Source organism: Musca autumnalis, unplaced genomic scaffold (genome assembly GCF_047663935.1).
Source record: "Musca autumnalis isolate F117 unplaced genomic scaffold, ASM4766393v1 scaffold_3, whole genome shotgun sequence".
NCBI classification, from domain to species: Eukaryota; Metazoa; Arthropoda; class Insecta; order Diptera; family Muscidae; genus Musca; species Musca autumnalis.
In genome coordinates this window covers 262,597,513-262,612,120 of record NW_027411866.1, presented here as the reverse complement: position 1 = coordinate 262,612,120, position 14,608 = coordinate 262,597,513, and the positions used below count along the sequence as shown (strand labels likewise).

At 36.4% G+C, this 14,608-nt stretch overlaps 1 protein-coding gene across 37 annotated transcripts in view; it reads right to left on the bottom strand.

The window, feature by feature from the left end:
• The window catches only part of Cen (cerebellar degeneration-related protein 2-like), a 70,942-nt gene that overhangs the window by 37,495 nt on the left and 18,839 nt on the right, over window positions 1–14,608 (bottom strand). The window contains exon 1 of one of the 37 annotated variants that reach the window (XM_073978409.1): window positions 474–4,432. The exons of the other annotated variants lie outside the window; for them this stretch is intronic. Coding sequence (XP_073834510.1) covers window positions 474–1,068 — 595 coding nt within the window. The 5' untranslated portion in view covers window positions 1,069–4,432. Of the gene's footprint in view, window positions 1–473; window positions 4,433–14,608 lie in introns of those variants that run through there. 37 annotated transcript variants of the gene reach the window in all.

Genomic DNA, 14,608 nt, shown 5'->3' with positions numbered 1-14,608 from the left:
AAAATCAAAGAAATTTAACCACATTAGGTAAATGAACCCCAACTTGCAGCTATTATACCAGTAATGACGCAGACGAAAACCTCAAAATTGGTTAGGTGGCTAAACAAATAGAACGTATGTATGTATGTGTGTATGTATTTACAGGAAGTTATAAGTTAAACAGTCGGTCGATCGGCCACCAACAAGTTAACTATTCAAGCATCTCACATACATATTTCGATATTCCAAATTTGACAAGTCATTAGCGAGAGCTCTTGTCTGCTTGTATTTTTTGGCAATAATAGGCGCATGTTGTTCATCACTTCTTGGTGAAGGAAGTAGTATTAGCAGCTTTATGACTAGCTAACCGAAGTCGTAAACAAATCGAATTGGAGAAAAAAGAGTTAAAACGTGAAAGTTTTCGGCAATAGGAATGTGTGTGTCCGCAAGACATGTTCGGAATTTTAAAATTTAATTTGGGTATTAGAAATTACCTTGTGGACCTTTAAGGCATTCCAGCTCGATCGTGTAATCCCAGCAATCAATGCTGTTGAATTTGGAAAGTGACGGCAAACAAGTGCCGCCATTGTAATGCTGATGACTGCCGACACTTGGCATATGATGGACACTGGTCTGACCGTTCGAAAGTTCCCAAGGTCGACGTAATACATTATCGACTTGATCGCTACTACTTGGCGTCCGGTCTTCCTCATTAATTACTCCAAAGACATCCGCAACTCCATCATCCTTGGTGTTATTGTTTGGGCAGGTTGGGGACGGTGAATTCGCATTGTGTATTTGTTGGTGACCAGTATTGGTGCCGGTCGGCAACGAAGGTGAAGCACGATCATTCACTTTCGCTGTAACTGCCACATTAGGTGTGCTGGTGCTGGACGAAGACTGGCTTTTGTCACAACCATTAGTGGCGTTCTTATGTGAATGTCCATTTACAGCAGTACTTCGTCCAATGATGTCATTGGTACCATGTACAGCAATCGTACTCTTTGCCAGGTAAGCCAACGAACAGAACGGTTTACTAGGCTTCACATTACGCGATCCGTTCGAATCTTTGCTCAATTCACCACTCATACTTCTCTATCAGTGTTCGATGTAAAAAAGAAAACTCGAAATTATTTGCACTGGCCAAAATAGCATTATAGCCTAAATTCCACTTAGCTTCAATTCCAGTTGATGTGGACAAGGCATTTGCTTTCATCAACACAACAACAAGCAAAGTTTTTAGGACGCTGTTAGAATTTTCTGCACTATTTTTCACTCTTCTCGTTTTTTGTTTCTTTGTATTTTTTTTCTTGTGTGAATTTTTGTGCAAATTATGGCAAACACGAACGAAATCAAGCGCAAGGAAATAGGCGACCTGCACTGCAATGCTATCTGGTACTGGTAGTAACGACGTCAGCGATCTGCAACAGCACTACTAGGTGCAGAACCTGAATTGAACAATTTTCTTGGAGTCAATGCACTGGATTTGCCTTGAAAAGCGAGAGAACCACATTGGCTACGACCGGTAATGGCTTACAATAGATACACGGAGTCAACCAGTAGACAAAGACGAAAGACAGCCAGCATCGATACGATTTGCGTTTGCATCAACTATGTTTTATCATCAATCGTGGTGGCTACCCCCGAATGCCGTACGTGCACCTTGGCTCGGCTACGCAATATGAAATCAAAAGAAGCGCACCAGCAGAGTAGAACTGGTCTTTCCACCTTCTTCTTCCGTTCCCGATGGTTACTCAGGAGGAATGAAAATTGGTGGCTTTTCGTTTTTCTTGTAAAACACACACAAGTATCTCAAGATGCTGCGCAAGTGCTTTGGAATGTTTAAAAAACAGTTGTGGGCTGAGTCACTGCGATCACTACTCTCCCGGTTTTGTGTGCCATTAATTCTTTCTTTTTTTTTTAGATGCAGAATACAATAGCGAAGCACTGATACAAACGTTCGCACACATACACAGACAGACACACGCACTGTTTTTCTTTTTGGGAACCGCCAATTAAGCAAACTCAAAAGCTACCAAAACGTTGAAGAACACGAAAACGCTCGAAATTAAGCCCTCGCACGACAATGCACAACAAAAACGTTGCGTTCAGCGGCACAACCAAACAACGACTGGCTAGCATACCCCACGGTCAGCATGATCAATGGGGGACTCTTGGCTCCATCGACGACTATCTGAAGCATCTAACAATTGCCACGTTTTGTTACTCAGCCAACGAACGAGCCAAACAACAAACAACTCCAACACGAACACACTCCACAACCATAACAGAGCTGCTGAGAGTGTGTAGTAAAAAAAAACTAAATTTTAACTGGTTGGTATAACTAGCCAACGATGCCAGATGTATTAACTTAACATCTATTGGGGCAGAAAAACCATAAGAACAATTGAAAAAGAAGCGAGACAGGGCTGTAGTCGGACGGGGATGACCGGGTATGGACTCTAGTTTTCCACGGAACATATTTTAACTGCCAAGTAATACTCGTACATACATAAGTTGATTTACATGATAATATACCACAGATATTGCACATTCGATTGTTTAGTTTTGTAAGATTTTAAGGCCACTGGGCCTTCAAAGTTTCCATAAATTTACACATTTATTGTCCAATCGAAGATAAGGCCATGTTTATATTATAACCTTTTGCAGGGTTAACCTTCTTTATGAGGATTTATTTGAAATATAAGCAAATGAATTGACATTTGAAACCCAGTGGGTTTGTTAAATCCGTTTATATATAAACGTACTATAATAAAACTTAAACTTTAGGAGTGTTTTAATTCTGCTAAAAAGTACTTTTGAATAGGTCTGCCAGTCAGGAAAAGTCAGCCCCACTGTTTTTGATACCTATCCTACAGCCAGGATATGTATCATCAGGCAACATCAAATTTTCAACGGTGGCAAATCACCCCTCAGAAATGTTGGCGACATTCTCATAATTTGATGCACTATATTTAAAAACTCTAAAGTTTAACTTCGACCTGAAATTCCTCTGCATCTACTAGACCGAATTTGAACATTTTTGGTTCACCGAAAAACATATTCTGCTATCTGTCGAACAATAAATAAAAATATCTCTATCTATTCAAAAGTTACAGCATTTTTTAAATTTAATTATTTATTTCTAACCTAGGGATCTGTTCATAACGAAGTTAGGTTCACCCACCCTGATAAGGCATTTCATAAAAATGTATTGGATAGACGAATATGCACGTACACTTATTCCAAGCCATCTAAACAAATTTGTTAGCAAACATGTAAAAACACGGTCATACCTATTTACTTAACAGACAATTACCAATTATTTTAACAAGGAGGTGGCATGGGAAGTATGAAAGTTGGATACGGTTAGCACAATTCAGTGGGAATGTGACCATTAAAAGGTAGAAGAAGCAAAACTGTGTTTATACCCTCAGCATTTATGCTAACGAGGGTAGACCCTAAGTGTTAAAGCCCGAACGAAATCCGTTTCATACAATTTGGAGTCTGTCTGACTGGAGCGCACTATAACTCTCGAACGGATCAACCGATTCGGTCCAATATTTGGCTTTCGTAATATTTTGTCCAAACTTAGTTTAAGTTCGAAGATCCACTCCCACAAAAGTTGGAAAATGTTCGGAAAATTTCTGCGCACGATAACCCTTGAAGGGAGTAACCGATTTGGCCCATACTTTGCACGTGAAATTTCTACCTGACTTAGATGAGGTTCCAATATGGGCTCAATCGGTCCACTTCTTCGGGTACCTCCCACGCAAAATTTCGGACAAGTTTACTTTGATTTTTGTTGCAGAAACTTGTATTCAAGTTTCATCTGGGGCAAGTCCATACTTCGTAGGAAAATAGCCTGAAAGGTGCATACATCCTCTATGACACCGTGTGTAGTGGTAGGAACGGAAGATAACTCTCGAACCGATCTGCCGAGTCGGTCCAAAATTTGGCCTTCGTAATATTTTGTCCAAACTTATTTTAAGTTCAAAGATATGCCATATCGGTCCACTCCTTCGGGTACGTCACACACAAAAATCCCGTTAAGTTCTCTTTAAGGCCTGATCTCGAATCACTTTGATTTCTGGTGAAGCAACTTGCATTCGCTGCCTCAATTAAAACGGTTAAAGTTTTTTTAGGGCAAATCCATACCTCTTGAGAAAACAGCCCGATGTAGTGACTGGAGAGCAGATTTAGTCCTAAATTTTAGTCTTCGTCATATTTTGTCCAAACTTATTTTCAGCTCTAAGATGGGCAGTACCGGTCCACAACTTCCGGTACTTCACCCCAATATTTAAAAAATGCCGCTAAATTGGTATGCACAATATCTCTTGAACGGGGCAACCAATTTGGCCCAAACTTTGGACCTCCTAATGTGTTGTCCAAATTTAGTTTAAGTTTAAATTTTACAAGAGTTCAACATTTGTGTCTGAGTGCAGTGTTGGGTCTGTTCGAAGATCCTTTGCAAATGTATACCGATGCTGTTCGTTATGGTCCTCTTTACAGCGATATTATGTTTTCCGTGGACAAGTCCTGGCAAATTATACAATGACCCACTGAATGACTATCGAAAAGATATGACAAAATAAGATCTACGTCCATAATGAACTATGTCGGTCCATTATTTCAAGTACCTACTCCGCAACACTTTTTAATTTTTATCCTAATCCTTATTTTTGTCGGCAAGTTCAAATGTCCAAAGAGAGCCACAAAATTCTAAATACATTCGATCTGAATTGACATTTTCAATTCACGTCGGCTGAGGGTATTTCTCTGTCGGCAAAGCCGACTAATTCTTTTTTAGTTTTAATTTTATTTTGTTGAAATGTGAAAAGTTCAAGCACGTAAATAAGCCTATTGTGCAAAAATTTATGTTAGAAAATCTCCAGCGCAAGCAAAAGAGAAAAAAAATCAACTAAACTTTCGACATGTTTCGAAACATGGTAATTTATGTTTAAAGAACATTTCAGAAAAACCCCCACATTTTGCTCGTAGAAGAGTTGTTCACCAAGATTGGGGGATTTGGCATATAAAGGGTGATCCATTTTGAGGTTCCACCTTTCTTTAAAGAAACAAGTAAAAAAGTATCAGTCGGCTTTGCCGACAGAGATATACCCTCAGCCTGTGTATATCAAAACAATTTTTTTTTCCCAAAAGTTTTGCGGAGGAGATACTAAAAGGAATGGATCGACATTGACCGTTATGGAAGTGGATCTCCAGCCTCAACATATGGTGCCATAGGGGTTTTTTACACTCTTCGGGCTGTGTGCTCAAGAAGTATGGACTTGCCCCTACAAAAACTTTTACCATCGTAATTGAGGCAGCGAATGCAAGTTGCTTCAACAAAAATCAATGTGATTCGATATTAGGTCTTAAAGTGAACTTATCCGGAGTTTTTTCCAACTTTCATGCTGTTTTCTCAGGAAGTATGGACTTGCCCCTGATGAAACTTGTACCGTCGTATGGACGGCAGCGAATTCAAGTTGCTAAAAGAAAAATCAACGCGATTCGAGAGATGGCCATAAACTGAACTTTTCCGAAATTTTGTGTGGAAGCTACCCGAAGGAGTGGACCTATTGAGACCATATTGGAAACTCATATTACTCTGGTAGCAAGTTTACGCTGTACAAAGTATGGACCAAATCGGTCACTCCCTACAAGAGTTATCGTGCGTACAAACTTTCCGAACATTTTCGAAATTTTGTGGGGGAGGTACCGGAAGGAGTGGACCGATGTAGCTCATCTTCGAACTTAAACTAAGTTTGGACAAAATATTACGAAAGCCAAAATTTGAACCGTATCGGTTCATCCGTTCGAGAGTTATCGTGCGCTCCAGCCAGCAGGACAGACAGACAGACAGACGGACGGACATGGCTAGATCGACTCCAAATTGTCTGAAACATATTTCGTCCAAACATACTTGAGGTCTAAAACCATTATTTCGATGAGGCACATTTTCATCGTATCAAAGTGTATATACCCTCCTTAGCCTAAAGGCTGAGGGTATAAAAACCACAGAATCGAATTGAATGGGGAATGTCTATTATCATTTGAAAAAACATTCGATGGCATTATTTTTTGCAGATTATGTCTAACAAATATTGGCCGAGGCTACGTCTCACACAGTCCATCCGTCCAATTTTCAACGACTCGTTTAAGCTTTTCAACTGGTAACTGGCGAAAGTTTGATTTTTCCCCCAAGGCCAGAATCGAAGCGGCTTTATCCGCATACAATTATCACAGGAAAAAGTCTAATGGAGTGATATGAGACGATCTTGGTGGCCAATCAACTGGTACAAAACGTGGTCACCGAAGTGTTCTTTCAATAAATCCATTGATTGATGCGATGTGTGGAAAGTGGCGTGTTTTGTTGAAACCAAATGTCGACGAGATTGCGAGCTTCAAGTTCAGACATCAAATAGTCAGCTATCACGCGCAATAACGGTCGCCATTGACGAAGAAGTCCTAACCGGCATCATTTTAAAGAAAAAAGGTCCCACGACTCCACCGACCCACAAACCGTTATTTTTTCTGGATGAAGCTTTTGAATCTCTTTAAGTACTTCCATATAACGAACTTCCCTGTAACTAATACATACTTCTATTTCAAGAAGTTGTTTTAAAGCTCAAGTGGAAATTCTCACACAAAATAATCTCTCTATTACGAAGTTTCTCTTTAACGTAGTAATTCGTTCCCAAGTGCTACGTTATGGAGAATTTCGTCTGTATTTGAAAGCACTGATGTTTGGGTATAAAAAGTTTTTCCTTCAAGAAGTTATTTCAAACTACGGCGGGGCATATTCGCAAACAAACAAAAAAATAGGGAACTGATGAGGACCTGTCAGAAACTATAGTCTTCCGTGTCTTACCCCCTGTCGAACAATGTAAAATTTTCTGTACTAATAAATTAGTTGTTTTCATAAAATATTTATAATTACTATACTCAATAACCCAACTGCGACTAATTTGATATTTTAATTATTTAATTAATAATATCAGGTATTCACATTTGGAATCTAAATTAAAAGTCTGGCAGCAACAGTACAGCTACAGACATCAATATAACTTTATCTTGTCGTTGTCTTCTCTGAGAGAACACCTTACAACTACAGTCGTATTCAATCTCATTTCGTGTTATCTCAATGTGGACACCTGTGTCAGATGAAATACACCGGCTGTGTGTATGTATCGAAAAAGGCTTGTTTTTCAGAAATATTGTAACAGCATAACTGCGAGAGTGTTCGCCAGTTGGTAGCAGCCCCAATGCATGGTGTGTTTGAATGTTCATTCATTTCCATTCCGGTTGTGTTGTTTTTTTACAAAGACTTAGATATTGATCCAAAATATGTTAATCCTAAAACAAAAGCAGCAAAAACAAGTGAGGCATAAAAGGGGGGCTTGGTGTTATTACTAGTTTTTTTCACCACTCTGAGAATTTGAAATACCAATTGTTTGTCAGTATGGGAACACATTCTTAAATAATCAATTTCTTGTTGGTTAAACTGACAACGCCAAATTGTTTTTTTTGCGAATTTTCAATATTAACGGAAATGTTTATAAAATTGATCAATTCGCAATTACTCATCAATTCACGCTTACTGTTTTGATCATTCGTGGTATTGGTCTTAAATATGTAGGTATAATTTAAACTACAAATTTCAAAAGTAGCGCATTTTATTTTTTATAGATAACTTTTCATCGCGGAGGTCATTCGTTGTATGTAACTCCATGACAAAATTATTATAAAAGAAGGTGGAAATAAATGCAGTCTTTTTCTATAACGCAGTGATTCGTCAGTTATAGAGAATTTTGACTGTATATTCATCATTTAATTACATATTATCACACCGCAGAAGCCATCATGGCAAACCATCAATTTTGGGTTGTTGCTGCGCTTTCCGAAAATTTGGCAGTTATCCCAAAACAATACAAATTTAATAAAAAATATTATTTAGTGATTTGGTATCGTAAAATGTATTTTTCCGTTTTTTTATCAAAAAGTAAACAAGTGGCACCTTATACAAATTGGTCTGTGTAGTTGATATGTAGACTTGTATGTAAATATATCTTGTTTCTCAGATTATTACGTTTGCGTTGAGCCACATCCCATTCTACTGAGGAAATCTCAGTAACACATGTATTCCTTCACACAATTACTGACGACAATGATGAAATCTGATATCTGAATAAAGCGCTGAACCTTGTCAGACTTATTTTTGAAATGCTTTAAGTGACTTAACGGTATTGAGGATGTAATTGCATCACTAATATGTTTGCAAACTGAAGGTGGAAAAAACAGAGCGAAAAAATATAAAGAAAGACCCAAAAAATTGCATACAATTACAATTAAAAATCTGTCAAAATAACACTGATTATCATCAAAAACGCAGAATATACTGTTTATTTTTTTTCGTAAAAACAAAAGTGCTTTGGACAGTTACACCCACTTGTAACCCACTTAAAGCCACTGGTCGTTTAAACGCCACAAAAAATGGTTGCAAAAATTGACGTAAAACTCGGGTATTTTCGCATATTTTTGTGCGGTTTTTTGCATTTTGTTGTAGTATTGTCTATTATCTATCATTCCACGCTTATAAAGTTTCATTTGGTCTATGAATTTTGCCTAAAACGGAAGCATTTCAAAAAATCGACTTTTTTGTAATATTCTACTTTTGATGAAAAATTTAAATATGCTATATAAATTTACCCCCTATTTATGTATGTCGACCGAAAGGTTTCTTGCGCTTCCGAAGTGGAAAAAAATCATTTTCTGTTCATGTAAACGCCTTCGAAACGAAAATCTATGCGACCGACAAGCCATACGAAATAACACGTAAACGTACACTTTTCCATTAAATTTGGGTTTATGTATTTCGAAAGGACTGTCTTTTATAGAAAGAGAATGTCAAAATCACTCACTTGCTTTGTAGCTGTTGAGTAGAATGTAAACTCGTGAATAACACCGAAAATCTTAAAACAAATTTATGGAACACATTCTTGAAACAAAATTAAAATTTTATAGACACGTTTTAAAGGCGGTTTTGTTCATTATTTTGAAGAAATCAATTAAATAAAATAATTCAAAATACCGACACATTTTATTTTCTCAAACAAAACAATCACACATATTCCAATGTTTGTATGTATATGTGGATTTTGTTTTTATTTCTCATTTGGCTCTCATTTATGGAAAATAGTTGTACAAATGTACATTTAAATTCATTTAAATTAGTAATATTTCACATAGGATACGTAACGGAAGTCGCACGATAGTTTGCGAAATACATGAACGCCTTTTTAGACGGAAGTGAGTGACTGCTTTCCTTTCGTACGGGTTTTCGTGCGACATTCATGAACAGGCTGTTAATCATAAATGTCACATTCAAATACATTCAGGGATTTGTTAGGAATATAGTAAGAGTATTTTCTCCATATAGGAATACACCTATATTGCCCTTCCAAGTTTTCGGCATTTTTAAAAGAAGGCCCGATTACAAGAAAACTCTACATTTTAGAGAAAAAAGTTATTTATTAAAAAATAATTATAAGGTCTCAAAAATACCATTTCCATAAAAAATTTTAAGTTTTCGCGTAAAAAAAAATTGTCGGCGATAAGTGGATAATCAACTATGAGTTTCTTTTTAACTCTAATCCGCCAAATTTAGCATATCTTTGGTATAAGGTTTCTACTACTATAAGCTCATGAAACTTCGTAACTTTTTATTTCTCTATCCAAACTTTACAGAAATATTTGTAATTTCTTCCAATAGATGTTTTCTATTGTTCTACCCTAATTGAATCGCATAATCCTCCTATACTTTAAATCAGTGGAGACCAACAAAATACAATCAAAACGAAAACATGTGAGAAAGTATGAGTGGAAAAAAGCAACAACCAAATGATGTTTATCGTTTGTTTTTGTTCATATACAGTGTGCGTGAGCAACTCAGTGGGATGCGCTTTTTTGCAAAGACAGTATCAAAAAATCGCATCCCTGCTGGAAATATCAACCACTGTATCATAATATTATTTACCATTTAAAGAGGATGAATTGTTATTGTCTTTGTATCCACCTTCCCTGCCAGCATTTGGAAGTGAGTTTCTCACTCCCTCGCCTAGGAAGTCACTCTGGAGACACGCCAAGGAAGATCGTTGGTGAATTAAACAAACAATTTTTATAGCCTTATTGTGATTACCCTTTATCGCGTATGCCGACACTTCGGAGTGACTTCCAAGGCGATTGTTTACATTAATTTAATGATTTAACACATTTTAACAAATATATAACATTTTATATATTCCCAGATAGCATTTGGAAGACTGTTTTTTCAAAAATCACATTGAGGAGTCTTTTTAGAGTCCTTTTGGTGATCAAAAACTGATTAAGGCGCTTGTATGATCAGAAAGGGACTCGAAAGTGACTCCCTGTAGTGATTAAAAAGAGTTCAATTTAAAATACAACAATAAATGTGTAGCAATCACAAATTAGTCATTGAAGTGTTTAAAATGTGACCATTTGTTGTTATTTATTGTCACATTTTGATCATCTGGAAGATTGAAAAGTGCTTAATCAAAAAAAGGGTCATGCAGGTGTTTGAAAAGTGATTATAATTATGTATCTTCTGATCATATTTTGAACAGTTAGGTGATTAAAACCTGATTGCTTTGTTTTATTTTTATTTGGTTGTAAATAAAAAAATAAAATTCTCATATACACTTTCTACAAAACTTTGATATAAATGTAACGTATAACATTAAGTGTATATACAAACACAACACATGTTCAGGTTTCGCCAAGTGAAATGAAGAAGCAGTCATAACAAGTCATAACAAAGCAGAAAGAAAACAAAGGAAAGAAAAGAAAAAGAGAATAAAGGGAAAATTCTTTTAATTTATTTCGTTTAATAAAAATACTCATAAATGACTCCCTAAAGATTCATAAACGATTATTAACATGACCCAAAAAAGACTCGAAAAAGAGTCCCAAATTATTCAACAAATCACCAATAAATGATTGAAATGCGAATCGAAAAAGACTTTATATACCATCAGAAAATGGGCAAAAATGACTCGAAACTAATGCAGAGGAAGACTCTTTTGTGATTTGCTTAGACGAGTCGCCTGAGGTTATGTTTTCCTACCGACAAAGGAGTCATTTATGATCAGAAAATGGGCTCATATTCTAGCTTTTTAATCGTGCAGTCGGATCAAAAAAGACTCGAATTTGATTAAAATTTTAAAAAAATGCTGGCTGGGTTCGCTTTGCACTCTGAAGGTCCGGGTTCGCTTCCCAAGTCAGGCAACAAAACATCACATTTTTCAAATGAAGAAATTAATGTTGGCGAGAAAATCTAAAGAATAATATCTCTAAATGATCTTCTAGAAGTGTCGCTGTAGTGACGACACGCCGGCGTGGTTCATTTCTTCACAACGGAGGTCACTTCAGTCGCCGCGACTGTTTTCATCGCCCTGGGCGACACGCCTAAGTCACTTCCGCGATAGTTTTTGCTTGCATAGTTCATACTTGTAACTGCCAAATATATATGTATGCATACGAGGGTTACTACATAAATTCCAAGTTTTCATCAAAAATAGTTTTTATTGTTTTCTAAAGTATTCAAAACCAATTGTCGAAGCACTTTTTCCAATCCGATTGAGACCCTCCCTCTATTGGGGATTTCCAAATTCCTTAACCCTGGATTTCGGGATTTTCAATTTCGGGACCGTGTTTCAGCAACATTTAGTTATTATATTCATCACGCAAATATTTAAAAATACATGAAGCGAAGTGGAAGTAACGACTTGCCCCCAAAGCTTAGTTCATATAGGGGGTTATTCTGAATAAAAACTCCCTGTGAGTTTTGTCTCTCTGCCGTTTGAACTTAACGGAGAAAGTGAGAAAACTAACGGGGAGTTTTCATTCAGAATAATCCCCATTTTTTTTTTGTGAAAACGATTGTATCACGTCTACTTAAAGTTATAGAAGAGATCACCGTTGAGGGCTCTTTAATAGATTTTAAAATTTACTCTAGAAAAAACAATATTTTCTACTCTTCATAAACTTCCTCTAAGGAACTTTGTCTCAATTTACATTAGGCAACTTTACTTGCGGCAAGTCTCTGTTTGTAGGACAGACACGTAAGGGGAATGGAAATGGAAAAAAATTGCTCGTATCGGCAATTTTCAGGCAATTCCTTTTAAATTTTTCGTATTTGACATTAGATTTGTCTTCGTACTTACCATGGCACAATTACCCAGGTAGTGGCATCGTAAAATTTTGAATATGTTATGTCAAAACTTTCTTTATGTTGTTGGGGAAATTACAACAAAAATAATTTTTTTATAAAGGGGTTTGACTTTTCATATTCGATCAGCTGGTGTGATACCACTACCTGGTAGTTCTGCCATGGTACTTACTAAATGTTGCCGAAACACTTTTTTCAGCAACTTTTCCATTGAACAACTGTCAATTTTAGAAACATTTCTAATAATTATTACAAATTATCGAGTACGCAGACAGGCATATTATTTTAATTGTTTTGATAACAAAACTTGTCGGAACAGAATTGCCGCAAGTAAACTCGCCTAATGTAAATCTGGACTTTCTTTGGAACACATATGTAACTCTTTATGGAATTGATAAATTATATTTTTTCCAAACCATTTTGGTGAGGTTTATTGTTCCATATATGTATGAATGATTATTGTTCCATATATGAATGATTATTATTCCATATATGAACATACAAGGGTTAAATCCCGGGATTCGAAATTTGAGAAAAACCACGGGATTTCGGGATCTCATCCCTAGTGCTATGTCAGGGCGGATGACCCATCAATTCCACGTTTTTGGCCTTCAATAAGGTTCTGGTTTGAGCGATATATCCTCGCATTGTCATGGTGCACAATGATTAGCCTTCACTTCTCAATCCCACGGCAGAGGGTTCTTTCGTACCGGATTGACCCGGAACCAAAGTGTTTCGGCCAGCGACTGCCAACCCAGCATTAAACCTATGATTCTATGTAGGTTTAAATGCTGCTACAACAGCAACAAAACAATAATTGACTGTGTTAAATCCAACGAAAGTTGTTAATGGATGAAATTCGAAAAAGAACAAGAGAAGTCTTTATTCACAATGTATATGTATATTTTTTTGCAAATTGATTTATCAAGTCACTGTAAATAACAACGCAACACAACATTTCCAATGGAAATGTCAAATGGGGTCTGAAATTTATCCAGTAGCCCACGTACAAACGTACATACTTACCATTAGATTCAACTTGTATATTTGATACCCAGAGCACAGCAATACCAATAACCTATGCCATTAGTAAACAAAGGCAGATTTTTCTGCATATGCTGGTGTGATGAACAAGGGTGGCTGACTGCCTTTCTAAACTAGCGACGCACAGTGTCACGGCCGTGGCCAAAAATGGTAAAAACTAAATACTGTGTTGAACAAATTTATTGATGGGGAGTGATAGAAAACATATTTATTAAGAAGAATCTGAATTTTGGTGCTGATACGTGAAGTAGTTTTTGCTATATGAGGATTTAAATCCGACAATTTTAGTTAATACATATTTTTGCGTTTTTTTTTTTCTAAAATTAATAAATTATATTATGCGTTAATATTTAAAATTTAAAAGTAATGGTCGCTGCAAAAATGGTTCCTAAGTTCTCTTTGGATGTAATAAACTTGGCTACACTTTTGTTTGCGTGTAAATATTAATCATATGGTGTTTTCATTTACCCAAAAATGTATTACTAGGTTTATTAATTTTCTGAAGCAAATTTTAAATTGAGTGGAGTGGGAAAAAATTTTATAAAAGTGTATATCGATATTTTTTGCTGTATGAGTAATAAAAAGTGAGTACTTCAAATATATAAAGGTCCCAGCTGCAGAGGTTTGCAGACGAATGTGTCATTTCTCTTTTTCAGCGACCACCTCACTGAGAGGATACCCCCTTTTTTAACAAATCGTTTTGCGGGGTTGGCTATAGCGCGAAAACGAATGGACCGATCATCATATATTTTTGTGGGCTTATTAGGTACCTAATAATCTTGCTTTAAAACGAGAGATTTTTAAAAATATCAAGTTTTTTAAAAAAAATTGTGAACAGCGAAAGTCAAAATTCAATTTTTTACAAAAAATTGACAGTTTTTTGTCCACTAATCGGTCAAAAAAAAATTTTAAAGGAAATTTCTCATATATAGAGACAAGAGTTTGATATATTCAATATGCTCACAAACTATATGAAGACTAAAGACCAAATTTCAGTCATATCGGGTGGATATTGAGGCCACAAAACTCAAAATACCGAAAATGAGGAGGGACGGTTGTATGGGGGCTATAGGAAGACGAAGGCCTATACCGATATATTTCTGGTGGAAGGTTATAAGTCCCCCAACGGAGACTTAATACCAATTTTCAGCCATTTCTGTGTGATAATCAGGCTAAAACCTCCAAAATACCGAAAATCGGGAGGTACCGTCCTATGGGGGCTATATGAAGGAGTGGACCTATGCAGACAAATTTCAAGGTGAAGGTATAATGCCCCCTACGAAGACTAAATACCAAATTTCAGCAATTTCGGTGTAATAATAAGGCTAAAATCTT